Source organism: Coenobita brevimanus, chromosome 53 (assembly GCF_032717465.1).
Source record: "Coenobita brevimanus isolate Jiangsu-jjx chromosome 53, ASM3271746v2, whole genome shotgun sequence".
In the NCBI taxonomy this organism is placed as follows: domain Eukaryota; kingdom Metazoa; phylum Arthropoda; class Malacostraca; order Decapoda; family Coenobitidae; genus Coenobita; species Coenobita brevimanus.
In genome coordinates, this window is record NC_137006.1 from 40127212 (window position 1) to 40151919 (window position 24708).

At 41.6% G+C, this 24708-nt stretch overlaps 1 protein-coding gene across 1 annotated transcript; it reads left to right on the forward strand.

Annotated features, from left to right (window-relative positions):
• The first annotated feature begins 1226 nt into the window (after positions 1 to 1226).
• On the forward strand, positions 1227 to 18890 carry LOC145400667 (uncharacterized). Its single transcript, XM_080273101.1, has 4 exons — positions 1227 to 1346; positions 6108 to 6186; positions 7752 to 7811; positions 17786 to 18890. Exons 1-4 carry the CDS (start codon positions 1277 to 1279, stop codon positions 17919 to 17921), a joined length of 345 nt encoding a protein of 114 aa, XP_080129227.1. The 5' UTR covers positions 1227 to 1276; the 3' UTR covers positions 17922 to 18890.
• The last annotated feature ends 5818 nt before the right edge of the window (positions 18891 to 24708 follow it).

The following is a 24708-nucleotide window of genomic DNA, read 5'->3' on the forward strand; positions in this document are numbered from 1 at the left end:
CAGTGTGGCACAGTGTCAGTGTGGCTCAGTGTCGGTGTTTCACATTGTCAGTGTGGCACAGTGTCAGTGTGGCTCAGTGTTGATGTGGCACAGTGTCAGTGTGGCTCAGTGTTGATGTGGCACAGTGTCAGTGTGGCACAGTGTCGGTGTTGCACAGTGTCAGTGTGGCACAGTGTCAGTGTGGCTCAGTGTTGATGTGGCACAGTGTCAGTGTGGCACAGTGTCGGTGTTGCACAGTATCAGTGTGGCACAGTGTCAGTGTGGCTCAGTGTTGATGTGGCACGGTGTCAGTGTGGCACAGTGTCGGTGTTGCACAGTGTCAGTGTGGCACAGTGTCAGTGTGGCACAGTGTCAGTGTGGCTTAGTGTTGATGTGGCACAGTGTCAGTTTGGCACAGTGTCAGTTTGGCACAGTGTCAGTGTTGCTCAGTGTTGGTGTGGCACAGTGTCAGTTTGGCACAGTGTCAGTGTGGCTAAGTGTTGGTGTGGCACAGTGTCGGTGTGGCACAGTGTCAGTGTGGCACAGTGTCGGTGTGGCACAGTGTCGGTGTGGCACAGTGTCGGTGTGGCACAGTGTCAGTGTGGCACGGTGTCGGTGTGGCACAACATCAGTAGCGCTGTGTCGCCGTGACATAGTGTTGGTGTGGCACAGTGTTGATATGGTAGTGTCACTGCAGCACAGTGCTTTTGTAGCCCTGTGTTAGTGAAGCGTAATGTTGGTGTGGCATAGTGTCACTGTAACACAATGTTGGTGTGGCAGAGTATCAGTGTGGCAGAGTGTCAGTGTGGCACAGCGTCGGTGTGATACGTGGCAAAGTGACCAAACTACACAATGTCAGCGTGGTACAGTCTTGCTGTGGTTTGTCGTACAGTGTCAGTGTGTCACATGTCTGTGTGGTACAGTGTCAGTGTGACACAGTGTTGGTGTGGTGTGTGTTACAGTGTGGCACAGAATCGGTGTGGCATAAAGTTGGTGTGGTGTGTTACAGTGCTGAGTGGCGTGACACAGTGTCGTATGGAATGATATAGTGCAGGATGTTGTGTGGCAGAGTTTCGTGTGTTAAATGAAATTTTCTGTGATGTCATGCTCGTGGTCCCGGATGTGGCATTATTGATACTCTTAACAATGACAACACAATAGAACAAAAGCGTGCCAGCAAAGCCATAGTCTTGTACACCTATTTAATCTCATCCGTCAGTCGCATATCCTTTAGTGTGCGGTTGGTAGCCGGACCAACAGCTGCTCCTCCCAAACAGCGCTCAGAATATAGAGATCTATGATGAAGTCCCAGGCAAGAGTAATAGTAACACTTTCCTTTCTTGTGATAGCCTCAGTTCTCTGTCAAGGTAAGTATTTCTGTTTTTTAAGTATTCCAAAAGACTGTTAATGTGTGTCTTTTAGGTACGGTAGTACAACCCAAACATATATATACTCAGTCTCTATTGATATACTCAATCTCTTGGCTCATACCATTCATCAGTCCAATGAACTACATGGAGAATCCCATGCAGTAGCTTTTGATATTTCTAAGGCTTTTGACACAGTATGGCAACGTTCCTTGCTATCCAAACTCCCTTGCTACAGCCTATCATTTTTTGTTCCATCGATTTCCTCATATCTCAGTGAAGGAAATTTAAGAGATAAAGTAAGTGATCTATAATCAGTTTCAACTCGATTAATGGTGGCGTGCCACAAGGACCAGTTCTGACTCCAACCTTATTGCTAATATATAATAAAGACATCTTGCCTATCACCCACAGTCACATGCATTCATATGCAGATATATGAAGGCTTTACAGTAGCTTCTTCACACTTAAACACTCATTCATAAAGTTTGATATCTCTAACTCAAAACTCAGTGTGGCAGTTTCCATAAATCAATACTTTTTTAAGATCAATGAATGGAGACAAAACAATCTTATCTCATTTAATGCTAGGAAAACCAGATAATTATAATTTACTAATAGACAGACAATTGCCTGATTCCTATATTACCTTCAGTGCAATCGGTATTCCTGCTTCTAAACGTACTGAAATTTTCTGTATTTCGCTTAACAATATCCTCAGTTGGACTTCTCATATTACACCACTTGCTAAAACCGTTTCACTGAAACATTAATTACTGTACAAAACCCGTAACTTCTTCACTGACGAGCAGTTGGCTGTAATGTGCAAGACTCATGTGCACTTTCAGCTCGAATATTGCTCACCCTTGTGGAGTGGATGTGAGAAGGCTTCACTAAAACAACTGGACAAAATTCAAAACAAAGTTATATAAGAAAAACTGATAACCATGCAGTTACAAATGGACTACCTCCCCTACAAGTAAGAAGGAATGTTGCCTCCATTGCATTATTTTACAGATACTTTTATGGTAAATCCTCAGATGAAATTGGATCCATACAATGGCCACCTCTTCAAGCCTTTCCCCGTGCTACATGGGCATCTGGTAACGCTCATAACTATACTGTCACACTGTCATATTGCAGAACTTTTCCCTATCGGAGTTTTTTTATTCTCCGAGCTGCTTCTTTTCGGAACTTGCTTCCCCAGAATTGTTTCCCCCCAAACTTCAACTTTCAGCTGTTCAAGTCCAACTGCTACAGATTTTTTATGAATGGAGGACACCTGTAATCTGGTGTATGGATTAATTTTACAGTCAGTTTGTTTTTCTTCTCATCTTCCGTAAAAAAGAAAAAAAAAGAAAAAAACAGTAGTCAGTGATCTCGAAACACGAGGAGTATAGTATGTTTGTTATCATGCCTAATCAACGGCGAGTGCTTTAGCTGCGATCGCCCCCACTCAGTACAGTCGTGGAAAGAAAATGGAAGAAAGAAAAAAAAAAAACTAATATCTCACCACTTCTAAATCTCACTTTCATTTGCTGGCTGATATTCCTCACCCGAGACTCCTGATTTGTTTCTCTGTCCATAGCTAATCACCTTTCATATGATACGTCTGGAAGAAAGGTGACTGACATGCCTTAAATATGACGTAGACGCAGTAGAATAGTAGGCGATCTTCCGACAGCCTGTACACTTCCCGCTGTGTGTAGCCAGGAGATGCCAGTTGGGGATACTTTTCCTGAACGGAGCAATTAGGTATCTGTCGGAGGTAACGAGTAGGTTTTACATATTATTCAACCGCTCGTTGAACACGCATATTTGTTGACTGCGTACAGCCATGAGCAATAGTAGTTCGACGATATTCCTCTGTCAGCGTTGTGTGTTTGGCCATCCATATTTCTCTGTCCTCCCCAGATGACAGAGAATATTTTTCCTTTCTATTCCGTTTTGTTGCGTGATTCCTGTTGACAGCAAACAAAATGGTTCACCTAACACCTTCCATTAAAACAGTTGGCAGAAAAGTGTCGGTGAACTTTTGCACTCGTTCTGTCTATGTTCTGCTGCCAAAACCATCACCGGGTATAATGTTCAACGAGGATTGCCATTAGAAATGCAAGTCAAGATAGTCCACGAATTCCCTGCATGATACATTTAACAGTAAATTGGTCCATTCTTCCACTGGTGGGTTTTGATCCATCCAGGTGTTAAGAGATCGGCTGTTTTGAATAATATCAGCCATGCGCAGACCCATTCACAGCATTGATGGTGCACTTTGTCTAAGTCAGGTCCCGTGAGATTAGTTTTCGTACATTTCAGTCAGGTCCACTTTGGTCCTTCGGGGCCATATAACCTCGCCAGTCCCATCACCGAGTTTGTATTTTATTCTTTCTGCCACTACTCGATTTTTATTTAGCTTTTTTGTGGGATTATATTGTTGAAGAGTTTAGTTAAGGCTTTATCTAACCCTCTGGAGTTTATATATATATATACTGTATATATATATATATATATATATATATATATATATATATATATATATATATATATATATATATATATATATATATATATATATATATATATATATATATATATATATATATATATATATATATATATATATATATATATATATATATATATATATATATATATATATTTGATGACAGCAAGAATGAAACATGAAAGCACGTTATTTGACTGAAAGGATTATTGTTCAGTGAGGTCCTATGCGTCAAATTTTGATAAATTCACTTTCATTTAAGGCCAGTTAGGACCACTTATCACTAATTAGGACCACTTAGCACTAATTAGAACCATTTAGCACTAATTAGAACTATTTAGTACTAATTAGGTCCATTTAGAGTCATCAGTTCCACTTCAAGACCGGTCTGGCCCATAAGATCCATTTCAGGTCAGTTTTTGGAGATTCAGGTCTAGTTAGGCCCATCCAGGTCCAGTTAGGTCCATCCAGGTCTAGTTAGATAGGTCCATCCAGTTCCAGGTAGTTAGGTCCATCCAGGTCCAGTTAGTTAGGTCCATCCAGGTCCAGTTAGTAAGGTCTATCCAGGTCCACTTAGGTCCATCCAGGTCCAGGTAGTTAGGTCCATCCAGGTCCGGTTAGTTAGGTCCATCCAGGTCCAATTAGTTAGGTCCATCCAGGTCCACTTAGGTCCATCCAGGTCCAGTTAGTTAGGTCCATCCAGGTCCAGTTAGCTAGGTCCATCCAGGTCCAGTTAGTAAGGTCCATCCAGGTTCATTTAGTTAGGTCCATCCAGGTCCAGTTAGTTAAGGCCATCCAGGTCCAGTTAGTTAGGTCCATCCAGGTCCAAGTAGTTAGGTCCATCCAGGTCCAGTTAGTAAGGTCCATCCAAGTCCAGTTAGTTAGGGCCATCCAGGTCCAGTTAGTAAGGTCCATCCAGGTATAGTTAGTAAGGTCCATCCAGGTCCAGTTAGTAAGGTCCATCCAGGTCCAGTTAGGTCCGTCCATGGTATTTACATCCAACCAGGTAGTTCACATACACATTTCTTTCAGAGATGTTAAGACCAAGTTAGGTTCATCGGGGTTCAGTTATTCCGTCTCAGGTTCACGTAAACCCACCCGTGTTGTTTCCATTCACTCAGGCTCAGTCAGGTTGGCTTAGATCTGTTCAGGTCAGTTTGGTCCACTTAGTTCCACTTAGGTCTAATTTGGTCCAGTCACGTCATTTAGATTTATCCTGATTGTTCACGTCTATCCTCGTGCCAAAGGAGATTTGTAACACCTTTTCATTAGCGATTTATTCCCCATAATCCACTTCAGCAATTTCATCTGTGCTTATTTATTTCGTTTTAATATTAAGCATTACACCAATAAATTATAAGAGCGTACTGAGGTGCAATGTTCTGAATAAATCGCTGAGGAAGAGGTGTCACGAAGGCTCTAAAGCCACTCAGAATACGACCTTAAGTCAGGTCCATTCAGATCAAATTACGGCCGTCCTATTCGTGAATATTTCTTACTTATTAAGGTATTATTAATTTTCATATCACCGTTTTTTCTTTTTCTATTTTTTTTATCCATCAATCCAGTGATGTTCTTTATAATTTGTTTTTGTTATCTCCATACTGTTCTACTCGACATGAGTACTGAAAGACTTGAATGAGACTTACCTAACTCCTCTAGGTTGAAAAGTCTCTCCCAAGCAAGATACCATTGTCTGGAGGCGACAGGAATAAAATCGAGGAATACGTCATCACACTGAAGGCGTCACATGAACTTTACTATCAAACCTTATTATTATATTACTTATTAAAGGGCCAGACCTAACATAACCTTGTCCGATCCATCATTACCATTCTTTTTTTTTTTTTTTTTTTTTTACTTTAACCTGACCTAAAATTGCCACCATCTTCAATGCTGTGTTGTAATTATAGAGTAACACTAGAATATGATACTGACAAGAAGAAGGTGCTTTGTAAACGATGTAGAGTAGTAATATTGGCTTTTTGCCACTGGTCGCTGTGAAATAGGTAAAAAAAGGACAAAAATCTGTGCAAAGTTAAGATGAAATGAGTATAGATCTAACCTTCCTTACACTAATGAAACCTTGCAATGCCTAACCTTATCAAACTTAACCCCTTCTGTTATGTAACCTGAAGATATTGTCTCACCAAAACAAACCTTACCGAACCTAACCAACTCTAACCTAGTCTAACTTTACGTGGTCTATTCCCTCCTATTACGTGAGCTGACCTGACCTGACCTGACCTCTCCCACAGGCCAGCCAGGTCCGGGGGAGTCCTGTGAGGAATCTAGTGACCCTGTCTCCTGGACCCTTCCTGATGGCTCCTGTTGTAGGTAAGGTGGAGTTAATGTGGTGTTGTGGTGGTGTAAGTGTTGTGGTGTTGTGGTGTTGTGGTGTCAGGTGTGAGTGTCGTGTTGAGGTGTTGTGATGTCAGGGTGGTTGTGTAAGTGTCGTGTTGTGGTGATGTGATGTGGGCAGTGTGACGGTTTGGTGACGTCACGGTGGTGGTTTGTTGGTGGTAATGTGGTGGTGTCAGTGTAGTGATGTGGAGTTATAGGTGTGTTGGTGGTGTGGGGGCCAGTGTGATGATGTGGTGATATCAGCGTGGTGGTGTTGAATTTACCTTCTTTGCCAGTCTAAAAATTCCATGTATTTTCATATTCCGTATGAAAGTTTTCCTCACTCTTCTACGTCAGTTTGGCTGAGAGGAATTATTATCAGTTACCTTCTGCTCTGCAAACAGCCTCTTCACGAAATCATTTCCGTATTATGTCCTCTTTGCATTCCTTCGAAGAAGGTGTGAGTGGATGAATGTTTTGAACAATGGTATTTTTGTATTTTTGTGTAAATGTTTTGATTGCGTCTCATTTGTGATGCCACTAATCGCTAGTGACCTCAGTGGATAGAATAATTTATTCAATTTACATTGCAGCCACTGAAGAAGATTTGTATAGTGTTAGAGACGAACATATGAGTCATTTATAATCAACTTAAAATCTCACTGCCACATTAATGTCCCTCGTTAGTGAAAGCATTGCCATTACCACTAATTACCAACCCGCTAATGTGTTTTGACCCCCTGGCCTCCCGATGCAGGGGATAAATTTTCAATTAATGTTTCACTTCCCTCTTCTAGTCATCCAACGCTGAGAGAGATCTGGTATGTCTCTTTGCCAATAGATATTTCTGAATGATGAGTCAAGGAGGAAAGTGACCGACGTGCTTTATATTAAGTGTGCAGTTGATGGAGTAATATAATAACCCAAGTTTTGTCCCTGACTAAGCAGTATATGCGTGAAGATGTTCACGTAGTATCGTTTGCTCCTTAGAGAACTCTTGTATTTCAGTCTGAACGATGTATTTTGAACATTACTTTTTAACTCCTTCAGTACGATGACGTCGTTTCCATTTTATTCTTGCTCTCACAAACTATTTTATTCAAATCAAACGAGATTTTATGGACTGGAAGATTTGAATATACCCTTCATTAACCACTTCACCATATGGGTGCTGTCCCGATAATCTGGCAGTACGAATATATATATATATATATATATATATATATATATATATATATATATATATATATATATATATATATATATATATATATATATATAAAGGGGCCGCCATGCTCTTGGATATTACTGATGCAAATTATAGCCTACAAGGGAATACTGAGGAGCAATAAGCAAAATATATCGCTCAGATAGAAATGCCAAAATGTCCCTTTTGCCAACAACAAAACAACCCATATATATATATATATATATATATATATATATATATATATATATATATATATATATATATATATATATATATATATATATATATATATATATATATATATATATATAGTTCCCAACCTGGTACAACTCTTAGCCTCCCTGTACAGGTGTGAAGACGGTGTCGTCGAATGTCAGCTGACCACTTCTCCGGTACTCTCCTCCTTCCGGTACGTCACTTGGTACTGCCACAGTATAACTTACGGTAACATTCCTTTCGTTACTAAGATTTGTGTTGTAGGAAAGACAAGGAAAGGTGAGTATAGAGTCTTTCTACGTCCCTCCTCCCTCATGTAAAAATAAATCCCACGAGGGGAAGATTATCGCACTTTATTCTCTGTATCTCAACTAGTCACGTGGTAATTTCATCTCTCACAGTTTCGTACCTGAGTAAAAACACATCTGTAATTCTATGTCTCAATCAAACCGTTTCAGCACATCAGAAATCTTAACTATCTCATTCTTTCTTACCAGTAGACGATTTTATATAGCCAGGAGTGACCATTCGTCATCTTAGGCCACGTCCACTCCAAAATCTTTCTAGCACAGGAGGGGACGAGCGAGAACTACTTTGGATTAAAATTTTGCAGAACTTCCGCGCGTGCCAGCAAGCATTTGTTATGGACATGACCTAAGAGGTAAGACTACCTGTTGATAAAATATTTTTTGCCATAAGGGTACTGGACTCCAGATAAAGAAGCACCCACCAGTTACGTAGCCAACGTAGTGTATATTCTCACTGTTCTTTGTATGCTGGTTATACGGTACAGCATGATACCCACACAAACTTGCTGACGATATTAAGAGTCTGTGGTACAATTACAGTAGTTGAGAAGCGCCATTCTTTTGCACTTGCAGGTCTTCGTATTCTGGATTCAGTGTGCAGGTCTATGTATTTTGGATTCCACTTGTAAGTCTATCTTTTCGGAATTCCACTTGCAGGTCTGTGTATTTTGGATTCCACTTGTAGGTGTATGGATTTTGGAGTCCCCTTCCAGGTATAAGTATTTTGAATTCCACTTGTAAGTCTACGTATTGTTGTGTCCGCGTCCCCACACTGCCACAGGCTCCAACAGCAGTAGTTCAGTACAGAAAGGACGTTGCCCAGTGAGTTGTTCTTATGGTCAATCTTTCGGAGTACAGCACACAATATCAGCCGAGGCGAAACTAAACACTGGCTTCTTAAAGTTCCCTGTCTTTATTTTCCAAATAATTCCACTTAATGCTTTCCAACTTCACTGTTCTCACAAGCACTAGAGCTATACAAACTTTACTAACTGCTATTACACTTAATGCTTGACAACACTTCGCTGTTATTACACGTAATACTTGACAACACTTCACTGTTATTACACTTAATACTTGGCAACAGTGTTTTCACAAGTACCGAAAATATAGGCTGCAAACCGACACTGCACTACACTCATACTGAACTGAAAACCAACTGAACTTTTTCTAGTCTCTTATCCATCCTTATGTAAGCTTGTTGTGTTCAAGAATGATCTACTTCTCCACAGTTCTGGTGTATTCGAGAGAGCGAGAGCACAATTACTAACTCGGAGATAACCAAAACATGCAAGAGTTTTCTTACATTACGTAACACTGTAAATTATTTACCATACAAACTTAATATCAATCACATAATTTAACAGTAATGTAAAAAAACATTATTGAGAAAAACAGCAAAAAAATTAATGCATAACTTACGAAATAACTACACTCACAAACAGCAGGCAATCTTGCAACTCTGACTCGTACCGAAACCTACGATACGGGAAACGCCGAGAAGCTTCTCGAGCACCTAACTGGCAAATCCCGCTTCTTAACGGTGTTCTAGACACCACTTGCAGGCCTGTGTATTTTGGATTCCACTTAGCAGTTCTATGTATTTTGGATTCCACAAGGAATATATAAGTTTGTTTTCATCACGTCTTTGTTAATTTATCTGTACAACTGAGAATTTGTATAGAAGTTCGATTATTGTGTGTAGTATTCTTGAAGACGACTGTGACTGAAGAAAACTTGTCTGCCTTAATAACCCCCGGACAGTTGATAGGCATTACTCTAAACCTCGTATTCTGGTTGGTTAGGGAACCTCCCTAACACCTCTTCTTTACCGATTTATTTTTGGACATGGCTGGTTGATATCACTGTCTACGTTTTTATGCAGAGTATGGTGATATTATAATATTTTGACACTGGAGAGGACGGCAAGGTATAATAAACAAAATATATTGCTTAAGAAGAGGTGTTGGAGACCTTCCTTATCTGATAACGATACGGACCTAAGTCTTCTAACTGATATTTGTGTATTTATTATGAATACTGCAACTGTAATTACGAATTCCACATTTAACCCCATTAATGCTTTAAACAATTGCTCTTGATGCCTCCAGACAATTTTACTAGGCTTTGGAAACCTCTCGTACTGAAAGCATTAGCACAAGACTGTAATGAAACCCCCCCCAGTTGGAATAGTTATAGTCCATTTGATTGAGCTGTGCACTTGAGATGTATAGGGCATGTAGGGTGTTTGATCCACGGCTGCTGATTGGCCGTCGATGACGTCATTGACATAAATGCAGGCATTTACTGTCGTGCAACAATTGGACGTTGGTGTGCGCCGTGGGTGGATACTAGTGCAACATGCGGACGTGGGTGTACACCTTGGGTGGATCATTTACTTCAAACGTCACTCATCGTTATATAAAACTTCACAATCAACACTAATTTTCTTTGATAACAGTAAACTTTTAAAGCTAATTTTGACCTCTTTAGCTTCGGAAATTATTCCAAATTTAAACTGGCCGCTTACTGTATATTGCAAGCAATTTAAATATATAAATATATATGTGTTAAAATAAGAAGACCTATAGATTTTACATCATCGGCGACCAATCAGCGCCGCGAATCAAACACACCCTACTCTCCACATACATTTCAGCTGCGCAGCTCAATCAAATAATGTATAGTTGCTAGGCTGAGTTAACTTATCCATAGGTGACTGGAACATATCGAAGAAGAAATATTCATAGTCAAGGGTTTACTTTCCAATAATACATAGCTCCTCCCAATATTCTTCAGCCTTAAAGTAAACTCTTGCCCTATAAAAAATACAGCAAGAAATACCTGTATCTCGTTCTTTAAAAGATCACATAAATGTACTATATAATTCAGTATCTCCACATACATTAGATGGCCAATTACTTTAACACTATCTGTGTAAGTCTTGGGGACAGTGATATTGTGATAACCTGAAATTATTTGTGAAAAAATTGCATTATTACTGTGGGTGACTGCGACTGATATGCTGATGGAAATGTGGAATGCGGAACAGATTACTGAGATGCATTGTGATAGACTGTGTCAGATATTTTCCTGGACATTGTGGTACAAAATTGTGATGAACGATTGTAGTGGACATTGTGCTTGAAAATTATAGAGGGCAATTGTACGTGACACTGTGATTGACGATTACAAAAGACATTGTTTGAGGCGTTGTGAAGGTCGAATGTATGAGACAATATGCCGGAAAATATGACAAATTGTGACTGATCGTTTCGTTTGTATCGTTTATAAAGGCTCCATCATGCTTTCATGCTTCGGCCTTGGTCATCTAATGGCGGCTATCCACGCTGCCCGACCTCTGGCAGCCTCCCTTTTCAGCCCCTTAGGGAGATTCTGATGTAGATAGTAGGGTAACATGAGACTGGAGGAAACAGCTGGGTCGTGGAGAGCTCATTCAGTGCAATTAAAGGATAGTTATGTGATCAGCCTTCCCTATATCATACTTAAGAATCATACTTAGTACTCGCTGGATAAATGAGGCATAACGTGATACACTGTGGGAAGGCATATTATCTTTGTTCGCTGTAAATACTTAACATTTGTTTGAGATAAGCTGATATGACAGACCCGGGGACAAGCTTGCTAATTGGTCTTTTCTGGTGATGGTTAGCTTTATTTATTTTTTTTTATGCATTCAGAATTTAGATCATTAAACAATAATTTCCCTTGGTATCTAAATAAACAATTTAATAGTCCCCCTGGGGGTACTTTTTTTTTTCTCTCTCAAGAATATTCCGCTAGTATCCCTGCTTGTCGTAAAAGGCGACTAAAAGGGTTGGCGGAGGGTTAGTGCCCCTCCCCGGAAAACAACTAACTAAAAAAACAAAAAAGAAGCCTCAGACAAGGACTGACTTAACGATGACGACCCAGGACCGGACAAAGGACTTGGTGATGGACAACGTGAAAGAGAGAGAGATTGTCCAGGTGCTTGAGGGTGAGAAAGTGGATGTATGTGGAATAACTGAAACAAAATGGAGAGGAGAAAGTGTGAGAGAATGGGAGTATGGATGGGGTATATGTGCAGGAGTAGGTGAGAATGAGAGGGCAAAGGAAGGAGTATGTATAGTTGTGAGTAAAAGATGGAAGAAGAGCATAAGACAGTATGGATCAGTTGGGTCAAGAATTGTGTGGGTAAAGTTGAAAGTTGGAATACAAATGTGGGCAAGTGTGCGTGTATATGCACCAACGCAAGATCGTGCTAGCAGAGTGAGAGAAGAGTTCTGGATAAATGTGGAAGTGTGCATGGAAAAGTTTAGAAGGAATGAGAGAGTGTTTTTGATCGGTGATATGAATGGTAAAGTAGGGAATGTGAAGGTGGATGGAATAGTTGGTGAGTGGGGTGTGCCTGCTGAGATAGATGAGAATGGTAGTGCGTTAGTGGACATTTGTGCTGGGAGAGGGTTGGTGATAGCCAATACCCTCTTCAGGCATAAAATGATCCACAGTTATACATGGCGAGTGATGAGAAGGGTGGGTGGTGAACTGAATGAAAGGAAGGCAATGATTGATTATGTGTGTGTGGATGAAAGGATGCGAAGATGTGTAATGGATGCAAGAGCTTATAGAGGTTGGGGAGTGGACTTTCTGATCACTACTTGGTGGTGGCTAGAATTAGGATCCAAGTAAGATGGAGGAATAGAAGAAGGGAAAGACGAGAGGAAGGAGTAGTTGCAAGGAGAGTGGAAAGGTTACAAGAGGATGAGAAAAAGGCAGAGTATGAGAGAGAAGTGGAGGAACGATTGGGCAAATATGAATTGGAGCAGATGGGGGACGTGGAAGGTGTGTGCAGGATATTTACAGAAGAAATATCTGCAGCATGTGATGTGGTGTGTGGGAGGAATAGAAGACAGAGGGGGGTGCAAGGAACAGCGTGGTGGAATGAAGAGGTGAGACAGGCTGTGGCACAAAAGATGAAAGCATACAGTGAATGGATGAGAAATAGGGACATGGAAAAATTTGAGAGGCGGAAGAGAGAGTTATATGTAGAAAGAAAGAGAGAGGTGAAAAGATTAGTAAGAGAGAGTAAGAAGAGAGTGGATGAGGAATTTGGAAGGAATTTGAGTGTAAAGTGGAGGGACTGTAAGACAATGCTCTGGAAAGAGGTGAAGAGAGTAAGACAGGGTGGAAGTGAAGTTAGCAGGGGAGTGAAAGATGAAAATGGTATATTACTAGTGGAGAAGGGAGAAAAAGTGAGCAGATGGAGAGAACACTTTAAGGAATTGTTGAACATACAGGATGGAAGTAATGCGAATATAAGTGGCTGGGAAATGGCTGGGAGAAGGAGGGAGGTGAGAAGACAGGAAGAAATCAGTAGGATAGAAGTTGTGGAAGCAATGAAGAAAGTTAAACTGGGGAAAGCCCCAGGAATTGATGGAGTGTGTGGTGAAATGCTGAAGCATGGGGGAGAGATAGTGGTAGAATGGATGTGGAAGATGTGCAGATTGGCCTGGGAGGAAGGTAGAGTCCCGGAGGATTGAAAATCAGGTATAATTATTCCCTTGTACAAAGGAAAAGGGGGAAAAAGAAGTGTGTGGTAATCATAGGGGCATTTGTCTTCTTAGTATAATAGGAAAAGTGTATGGTAGGATACTTATTGACAGAGTTAGAGAAAGAACAGAGGAATTAGTTGGAGAAGAACAGGGAGGCTTTAGGAAGGGAAGAGGTTGTGTAGATCAGATATTCATTCTTAGATCCTTAGTGGAAAAGTTTCTAGAGAAGGGAAGAAGTAGTATGCGGCTTTCATGGATTTGGAGAAAGCATATGAAAGAGTGGATAGACAAGGATTGTGGAAAGTAATAAGAATATATGGAGTAGATGGGAAGTTGTTGAATGCTGTGAAGAGTATTTATGATGGTGCTAAGGCTTAAGTGTGTGTGGATGGTGAACTAAGTGAATTTTTCTCTTTGAAGGTTGGGTTGAAACACGGATGTGTCATGTCTCCATGGTTTTTCAATCTGTACATGGATGGGATAATAAAAGAGGTACAAGGTAGGGTAGTGGATGTTGGAGTGGCCCTGGTGAAAGAGGATAGTGTTCAGAAACTCCCTGTACTGTTGTTTGCAGATGATACTGTGTTGTTGAGTGAAGACGAAGGGGAGCTGCAAGGCTTGGTGGATGAGTTTGGGAGAGTGTGTAAGAAACGGAATCTAAAGGTGAATGTAGGGAAGAGTAAAGTGATGGTCTTTGAGAAAGGTGATATATCCACTCAGATGCCTGAGTGGATATATCTCCACTAATGGCTAAACCGTTGTTCTTACTTTGGAAGTCTTGATGCATCTATCCAAACATGATAATACTGATTTCTGAGTGTAATTGCCACAACTTCTTGTACATCTACTTCTCAACCTCGAAAACAAACCCTCTAACTCCCTATCTATCATTCCAGCTAAAACAGTAACTCCCTGCCTGGTAAGATAAGTCCCATCTCAACTATACAAGTCACTCCGACCAGAAAACCGGTCCCGGCTGTCTATGAAAGGTATTGCGTTATCTTTGCAATACCTTTCAAGGCGGCAATTAAAACCTATTGCCCTGTTCAACCACTCTCTCCTAACCCGCTTTCTAGGCAGCACACCGAGTACTACAGGGGTCCCTCCCCTTTCCCTAACCTTCTCTAACTTATCCTTGTACTGCTGCCACAGTACCTCACTCTTTCGCCTACTATTATTATTGCCTCCTACACTTAGGCACACAGTGCGTTTGTCTCCACTATCCTTCATGATATTTGAAACTGTCTCTGTTACATTACCCACCCTGGCCCCCGGAAGACACACATGTTTAGTGAGTGGAGTATACATGGCTCTGTTAAGATATCTGTGTGGATGAAAAGTAGTGGTGTGGAGGAAGTTGAGAGATGGAAGAGAGAAGTATAGGTAGAGAAGAAGAGAGAGGCGAAAAGATAGTAGAAGAGAATAAGAAGAGAGTGGATGAGGAGTTTGGAAGGAATTTGAGTGTAAAATCGAGGGAATGTAGAAAAATGTTCTTGAAAGAGGTAAAGAAAGCTAGACAGGTTAATAAAGAAGTTAGTCGGGGAGTGAAAGATAAAAATGGTAGATTACTAGTGTACGTGGGAGAAAAACTGAGCAGATGGAGAGAACACTTTAAGGAACTGTTGAACACAGAAAATGAAAGTAATGCTAGTATAAGTGGCTGGGGAATGGTTGAGAAAATGAGGGATGTGAGAAGAAAGGAAGAAATCAGTTAGATGGAAGTTGTCGAAGCAATGAAGAGAGTTAAAATGGGGAAAGCCCCAGGAACTGATGGAGTGTGTGGTGAAATGCTGAAGCATGGGGGAGAGATACAATAGTAGTGGAACGGATGTAGATGTGCAGATTGGCCTAGGAAGAAGGTAAGGTAAAGTCCCGGAGATATAATTTTTCCCATTGTACAGAGCAAAGGGGGAAAATAAAATGTGTTGTAACCATAGGAGTATTTGTCATCTTAGTGTAATCGGAAAGTATATTGTACGAAACTTATTGACAGAGTTAGAGAAATAACAGAGGAATTAGTTGGAGAAGAACAGGGAGGTTTTAAGAAGGGAAAAGGTTGTGTAGATCAGATATTCATTCTTAGGTCTTTAATGGGAAAGTTTCTAGAGAAGGGAAAGAAGTTGTATGCGGCCTTCATGGATTTGGAGAAAGCATATGACAGGGTGGATAGACAAGGATTGTGGAGACTATTAAGAATATTTATGCAGTAGACTGGAACTTGCTGAATGCCGTGAAGAGTTTGTGTGAGGGTGCTATGAGTGCGTGTGGATAGTGAAGTAAGTGAATTTCTCTATATGAAGGATGGACTGAAGCAGGGATGTGTCATGTCTCCATGGTTGTTCAGTCTGTATCTGGATGGGGTTATAAAAGAGATACAACGTAGGGCAGTGGATGTTGGAGAGGCCCTAATGAGAGAGGGCAATGTTCAGAAACTCCCTGTACTGTTGTTTGCAGATGACTCTGTGTTGTTAAGTGAAGACGAAGGGGAGCTGCAAGGCTTGGTGAATGAGTTTGGAAGAGTGTGTAAGAAACGGAATCTAAAGGTGAATGTAGGGAAGAGTAAAGTTATGGTCTTCGAGAGACATGAAGTCACTGAATGTTCAGTGAGGTTGGATGAGGAGGAAATGGAAAATGTGAGTGCATTTAAGTACATACTTGGGTAGTGTGATGAGTAAGGATGTAATTTTAGAGAGTGAAGTGCTTGAAAGGGTACAGCAAGGATAAAAGGTTGCTGGCTCTTTGAAAGCGGTGATAAGAAACAGGGAAGTGAGCATGGAAGTGAAAAAGTCACTGCATTACTACAGTGATACCAATTCTAAGGTATGGAAGTGAAGCTTTGACCTTGTTGAAGGGAAACGAGTCAAGAGTGAGAGCATTGGAAATGAGTTATCTGAGAAGAGCATGTGGAGTCACATGGAGAGACAGACTGACAAATGAGGAAGTGAAGGAGCATTGTGGTGTGGATGTGGATGTGATAAGAAGCGTTAGGCGAAACACACTGAGGTGGTTTGGCCATGTGGAGAGGATGGAGAACGAGAGACTGACGAGGAGAATGTAAGTGAGTGAGGTGGAAGGGGGGGATAAGGAGGGGAAGGCCAAGGATGAGATGGAGAAATGGAGTGGAGAGGTATATGGGAGAGGGGGTGTGAGCTGGGAGTACGGCAGTGAAATGGCGGGGAACAGGGCGACATGGAGGCAATTTGCTTATGGCCACCCCTTACGGGACTAAGGCACCTGGCAATAGATAGAGAAATAGCAGATTAACAAGGTGGAGTCAAAAGCTTTTTCTCTCATTAACTCTCCTTCTCTTATTATCTCCCTTCATCCTCAGTCTCTTCACTGCACTGTTGCATCTTTATCTCTTTTTTTATCGTTAATTCGATGGTCATTGCTCCTCTGATCTATTTGTTTGGATCCCTCCACCACAACCACTGTCACCTAGCACCCGTCTAGTAATAAACTCTCATCTCTTTTCTGTCCAAATTTCTCATGCAAGAATTAGCTGTTGCTCCCAATCCTTCATATATACAACAGGTCATCTCTAGAACTGACTGCCTCTATCAACATTTCCTGCACCTTATGATCCTGAGTCTTTCAAATGCAGTGTGTTGACGCATCTTGAAATGAACGGATCTTGAATTTGGCTCTCTTTCGTATTGTTTCTGTTTTTTTCTTGGAAGGAATGGTTTGCGAGCTCCTGGCATTGGTAGCTTCTTCTTTGCATTAAAAAAAATAGAGTTACACACACACACACACACACACACACACACACACACACACACACACACACACACACACACACACACACACACACACACACACACACACACACACACACACACACAATATATATATATATATATATATATATATATATATATATATATATATATATATATATATATATACATATATATATATATATATATATATATATATATATATATATATATATATATATATATATATATATATATATATATATATATATATATAATACACACACAGACACACAATCAGAATACCATTTTTTCCAAACACGCAAGGTATGGGAACCCAAGTAGATGGATTATCGGCAGGCCACTCCTCAATACTCGCTACGTCTTGCTACACACAGATAAGTAAATACAGAGACAGACAAATACATGGCCCAAAAAAACAATTTTCTCCTATAGTACAGCTTAGAGAGCCCAGGCAAAGGGATCGGTGGAGGTCTACCTCATAAAATGCTGTCAGGCAAAAAACAGGTATAGATACAAAAAGATGGCTACATTGACAGTCAATAGAATAATTTTCTTATACTTCAGCTGTGAGAACTCAACCAGGAGGAGGCAGAGAAGGCAGGCGCGAAGCAGACGCAGAGGCAGAGGCAGAGGCAGAGGCTGTGGTGGAACACCCAATAGAACAACCACTGAAACGACCACTGAAACCACCACTGATTGAACAACGGAACCACATCTGAAACGAGCAATGGAACTAACTCTGGAAGGAACAATGGAACCACCACTAAATGAACAATGGAACTAACTCTGGAACAAACAGTGGACACAACTCTGGAACAAACAATGGACACAACTCTGGAACAAACAATGGAAACAACTCTGGAACAAACAACGGACACAACCCTGGAACAAACAACGGAAACAATTCTGGAACAAATTATGGAAACAACCCTGGAACAAACAACGGTAACAATTCTGGACACAATGGAACACTGCAACAAACAACGGAAACAATGCTAATAATGGCTTGGACCCTGGGCTGGTGGGTGGGTAATCAGGTAGTGTAGGCGGTGGGGGTGGTGGTGAGGGTGAGGCTGTGACGGAGAACTACGGTAGTTCAGGCGGAGGGACCCACCTATCAGGCTGTCACAGTCTTCTGTCGCTGACCATTTATGCCTGACCACCACCAACCACTGCATTAACCAGTCCCTTCATGGCTGACCACCACCACCCACTGCATTAACCAGACCCTTCATGGCTGACCACCACCACCACCCACTGCATTAACCAGTCCCTTCATGGCTGACCACCACCACCACCCACTGCATTAACCAGACCCTTCATGACTGACCACCACCACCACCCACTGCATTAACCAGACCCTTCATGGTTGACCACCACCACCACCCACTGCATTAACCAGTCCCTTCATGGCTGACCACCACCACCCACTGCATTAACCAGACCCTTCATGGCTGACCACCACCACCCACTGCATTAACCAGACGTTTCACGGCTGAGGACCACAACCCACTATGCTAACCAGACCCTTCACGGCTGAGGCCCGCCGCCCACTGCACACACACACACACACACACACACACACACACACACACACACACACACACACACACACACACACACACACACACACACACACACACACACACACACACACACACACACAAAAGCATTCACTGCACTAACTCTTCATGGCTCATACCCACCACTCACTCCACTTATCGAACCCATCACGGTTGAGGCCCTCCACCCACAACACAAAGCCGTCACGGATGGGGCCCGCCAGCCAGTGCACTAACCCGTCATTGTTGAGGCTCGTCACCCACTGCACCAACTCTTCACGGATGAGGCCCAGCAGCCCCTTCACTTACCACCTGGCCTTTGAGGGTTGTCATACCTGCAACAGTATATCATTTAGTAGTTGTCAGACGTGGTGCCAGACCCCACTCTACAAGCAACATAATACCGTATATCTCATCGTACATAAGACAGTCAGTTCTTTGGATATAAAGTAAACATATTGTCAACCCTTATAGCTCAGTTTTGTCTTACAGCTGAGGTCCTGAGCGCTTAGTAATCACGATGTCTTGTGTGATGATATTCGGCAGTTGTAAGACAGATGGTCTGGCGGAAATTAAACTCTGGCCATCATACACGTTTACTGTCACTGGTGACAATAAATATTTGATGCTTATTTGTGTTTTGTATATCTGTCGACAAAATTATGGCATGTTGCTATTGCTTAACCCCAATGTGTCTGATCGAGCAAACCCGTCGACCACAGGTAAGAAACAGCTTCTATGGTGCAGTTCTACAGGTACACAACAATACCTACACCGTGCAAGAAACCGGTACCTGTATGTAGCAGACACGCCTTGCCAGGGTCCTTCCCACGGCAAGGCACAGTGAAGTATGAGTAGATTTGGCCTCTGCTCCACTTAGAGTAACACAGCCACCACGTGCAGGCTCCTCTTCAACGCCATTAAGCTGTGTGTAAAGCAACTTCTCAGTACTTGGATTGTTGGCTATATTCTTGACAATATTAGGCTGTGTTATACGCCTCAGTGACTGTTTTACGTATTGTATTTTGCACCAAACATTAAATGGACATTATTTTGTCATTACCTGGTATGATAACTTAACACAGAGTTCGATAGCTTTGTTTTCTGCTTCCTATAGTAAATCAATACCACACAAATAAATACAAAAACAGAGTAACAAAACTTCCACACCAATCGCAGGGCCGCGTCTCGCTGTGCCGAGATACTGTCAATCACATGGGAACAGCAGCTCACCGCACGGGACGGCCCCGCAGGGGCGGTTGCTTGCCTGTGGTTGCAGGGTCTAGTCGATCAGATAGATTGGGGTAGCACAACAACGACACAGTATGCATTTCAGATAATAAATTTTCTAGGGATGTTTTAAGTGTATGCAGCACTTTAATGGTAACTGTCAACTCCCCACCACCCACGCCACTATCGAACTCCTACTATGGATTGTTAGTAGTCCAATCAATGCAGGTAATTCACTGGGTAGGATAATGCGTCTTACTGTTTCGACGAAACTCATTAAAAAAGAACAAATAGCAGCTACAAGCGGTACCTCGTATTAAAACAATAGTACCAGCTTATGATGTAAATTATTGTTTTTTAATATCTGTTGCATGGTAATTATCGCTAAGGTACATTATACATCACGGCTGCGATTCCAGCGCGGCTACGTACCAAGCACTGTTATGAGTGGCTCAGGCTTTGCCTTGTTTCCCTTGCAGAGGAAGTGGAAGGCAGGGATGGCTATAGATAGTTTATTTTCGTCTGACAATAACTGCTGCCTCTCCACACTGAATGCTGAGCTTTTATGGGAGAGGAGTGGTAAAATATGCTGCTGGCTATGAAGAAATGGTAAGGAAATAATGTGTTAATGGAGTATCATCTGATTTTGTCTGTAAGTAACAGGTAATTGGTCAGAAAGAAAGCAAATCTCTGTCAGATACGATCAAGCTGACAATAACCTAGGAAGTATCATCAGAGGTAATGTCACCCTGTGTCTAAGTGCTACAACTATTGGCGGATTTTTCTTTTTTCTTTTACTTAGTTCGGCCTTGACCTCCAGTGGACATGCTTTCGGCATTAACAATTAGTATGGGTGTATAAACACGTGGCACCTTGTTGACAGTGTGTGTGTGTGTGTGTGTGTGTGTGTGTGTGTGTGTGTGTGTGTGTGTGTGTGTGTGTGTGTGTGTGTGTGTGTGTGTGTGTGTTTGTGTGTGTGTGTGTGTGTGTGTGTGTGTGTGTGTGTGTGTGTGTGTGTGTGTGTGTGTGTGTGTGTGTGTGTGTGTGTGTGTGTGTGTGTGTGTGTGTGTGTGTGTGTGTGTGTTTCATCTATTGCTCTCCACCTGTCTCTAAACATGGCTGCTTCATACGTTTAAAGAGGAAGAAAGTGTGAAGACTGCTGCTACAGTTTGAACAGTTCCAGCTCAAAGATACATTGTGGTTTATTATTATCCAAGGATTTCATTTTCCAAATTATTGTGTTCTCTGGTGATGCCTTACGTCATCAGTGGGAGTTTTCTAGTATGCATAAAGAGTATAGGATCAGTGTTGGTATTTGAAGTACGCAGATATATAAAATACTACTGAGAAGGCTGCAGTAAATATTACACGTATTTTTTCATTAATTTCTTTCTTCTTAGTTCTGCCATCAACTGAGCAGGCACTCTGTTGCCCGGTACAGAAAACGTCCCTTAACTCGCTCCCTATCCCCGGAAGAGGGATGGTGGGCTGCAGGAGAAGGTTAGTTTCAGGCTGCAGTCCGCTGTGTTCACGTTCAGATGAGCCTGGTGTTACTATAATAACAACAACACCAACACCAACAACACCAGCACCACCAACAACAACACCAGCACCACCAACAACAACACCAACAACACCAGCACCAACAACAGTATCATTCATCCTCACTGACATTGTCCATTGTAACTCGCCAACGATGCATGGACTCTGTGTGATGCTAATATCTATGTTTCAATCTGACCTTGGAACGTTACCAGCAAACAAGATTATGTGATGATTTTTTAGTTCTTTCTGTCATCACATTATTGTATTTAACACTTGGGAAACCTGCCGCCGTGAGGGGTTAAACAAGTCTCCCTTGACCTTCCTTCACAGTTTAATATAAGCTAAATACAATCCTCAGGTGGTAGCAAGTAGGCAGCGAAAAGGACATCCTCTGACTGATGGGGTTATATGTTCTCAGGGGCAGCTTTGTCAAGAAACACTGAATGAATATATTCAATAACGTATGTTATTTAATTTGGTAAGACATCTCCGTGCTGGATAATATAATCCAATATGGTTCACTGTTCTGGCCGATTTTCATTTTCACTTCATCTCAGTTCAATGTCTCCCGAGCTGCAAAATATTATATAGTAATAGTCTACTGGTCAGTGTGGCTAGTTGTAAATTCGGTTTTTCAGTTGAAGGGGTTGATGAGCCTATCTAACACCTTCTGCTCAAAAACCGTTTCAAAATTAATCAAATCGCGCAGAGCTACCAAGAATATAATAAAGACGTCACCATATGGAAGAGATTAATAACTTACACACCAGTAGAACACAATCGATGTTTGTAAAAATTATATACCCCAGTCAGACTGAAACTGCTGCATCTTAAAATAAACCACTTTTCCCTGTGTGGCTGATCCATTGTGTCAAGTGGACAAAATTGGGCAAGTGAGATAAACAGTATACAGCCTGATGTCTTTATTTTCGCTAACGTTTCTGGCTACACGCTAAAGAAAAATTAATAAAGAATCTCAGCACTAACCCGAGTATCACACCCATCCAGTTCATCCCCTTTTCCCTTCGTACAATTCATGGCACTGTGATATCCAAACACACAATCCAGCTTTCAAAGTCCCAATGCAGTCACAGTCGTACTCATCCCAAGATGTAAAATACACTCTTTGGAAGCCTGTTACTTTGAGTGGCTTGAGGCTCTGGTCACTGGACCGTCCCCTAGTGAATGAGTAGCCTCGGGATTTGCGGAATTTTGGCTACTGTCTCCTCTCCCCACACCTTATCATCCGAATAAGATATTTGAAGATCAAGGTAAATTAAGTTATGTATTATGAAGCAGTAAAGGTGAATAAGGAAACTAGCTAATGTCTTCTCTCGCCACGCCCAGCCATTTGAGTCAGATACCTGGAGGTGAAGGCAGAGTAAAGTGGTTAGAATTCATAGCTGAGATTTAGGTAAGCTAAGTCATGGATCATAAAACTGGATAGGGAAAATTAAGGGCCTGTCCAGTGAAAACCCATTTTCTTCTGAGTTCAAATCATTACAAAACATAAAGTAATAGATTATAAATGTTTGGTTGGATACAAAAAAAATATAAACGGCTTGTGAGGTCTGAAATGCTGACGTCACTTAGCTGCCAACATCCGGATACATAGCCTACGTGGTAACGCTTTAAGGCTGCTCTCCCAAAGTCGTGGTGATCTACCTCTGCATTCAAAACCATTGTTCTTGCAGCGCAGGTCCAGTAGGTCTGGCAGTGTTTTTTATAGACAGCAATGCCGAGTGCCGTGCATCCCAGGACTGATGACTCATCTGGAATTGTCTTCAAGAAAGTGTCCAAGCGGGATTTGAATGAATCTACTGATCAGTCAGCGAGGTTCCTAATGCTTCTTGGTAGAGAGTTCAATATCTTATGACCAGAATGGCATTCCAGTCGCTAGGGTTTTATCCATGGCAAGTGACTGCATGGATAGTGTTCTGCTGCACTTGCAACCAGTTCTTTGGTGTGAAATGGCCACTGTCTCATTTGTGCTTGATGAATATTGTTCCAGTTTTTCTAGCGCCCTCCATGCGTAAATGGTAACATATCTCTCCCTACTCTTTTTATTAGGAGTAGAGGTCCATCCTTTTCAGTCTCTACCAGTACATTAGGTTCTTCATACACCGAATCTGTCTGGTGAAGGCATGCTGGACTGCTTCAAGGGCTGTATGTGTGATATTCTGTGAAAGGACCACAGTTGACTGCAACAGTTCAACATAGGCTGGATAAAAGCCCTCCAAAAAGTCATCAGGCATTCTGCCTCTCGGGATTTTGAATATTCGTCGTATTCATCCCAAGGCTTTCTTGGTCTTACTGAGCGTTTCTTCGGTGTGGCGTTTGAAAGTACCGTCATCACTGAATGAATGGCTAGGGTGCTTGCCTTTATTTCCTGGCCGTCACTTGTAGGTACAGTAGTGTAGTATTTTCTTCAATATCGAACTCCACATCTTAGGAGTTCAAATTCATCGACACTGAATACCATAATTATTCATTCTTGCAAAGTTCTAAATGCTGTTGAGGTCCTCATACAACTGGTCAAAATCCTCTTTGGTTTCCATCCCTCTGCAGAAGTTTGTGTTGTCAGCAAAGAATGACAGTGTGGACTGCGACACTTCATTGTCAGTGTTCCCCATTAACACTTAAAACAATAGGGCGTCTGGCACCAATCATTGTGGTACATCATAATGACTAGGCCTGGGTGTAACATAGCTGCATGTGCTGGTACTGCCCGGGTCTTTGACTTTATTGGTCAACACTTCTAATTTACCGGTAATTCCTTGGCTGAGGAGTTTGTGTAGAAGGATACATTTTGCTGAATGCTTCTGAAGAGGCCAGGAATAAGTGTCACCGTTTTCTTTGTCTCTCGGCTGTAATTTTTTCGCCTTGGCTAAGCCCAGATTTTCATACTTATGCAGGTAAATTCATGTAGCTCAGTGGCAGAATAAGCCAATACAACGGCTCTGCATAAGTGTACAATGCAACGGGGGTCTGTTAACGGGTCGTTTTCCCTTTCATGCCGACTTCCACTATTATACCAAGTTAAAGCACAACCCGTTCCCTTACCTGCCGTTATTGCATATATGAGAAAAAGGGTAATATAACAGCTAATTACCTTAAATTATATCTTATTAAAGTCTAGATTATAATCTT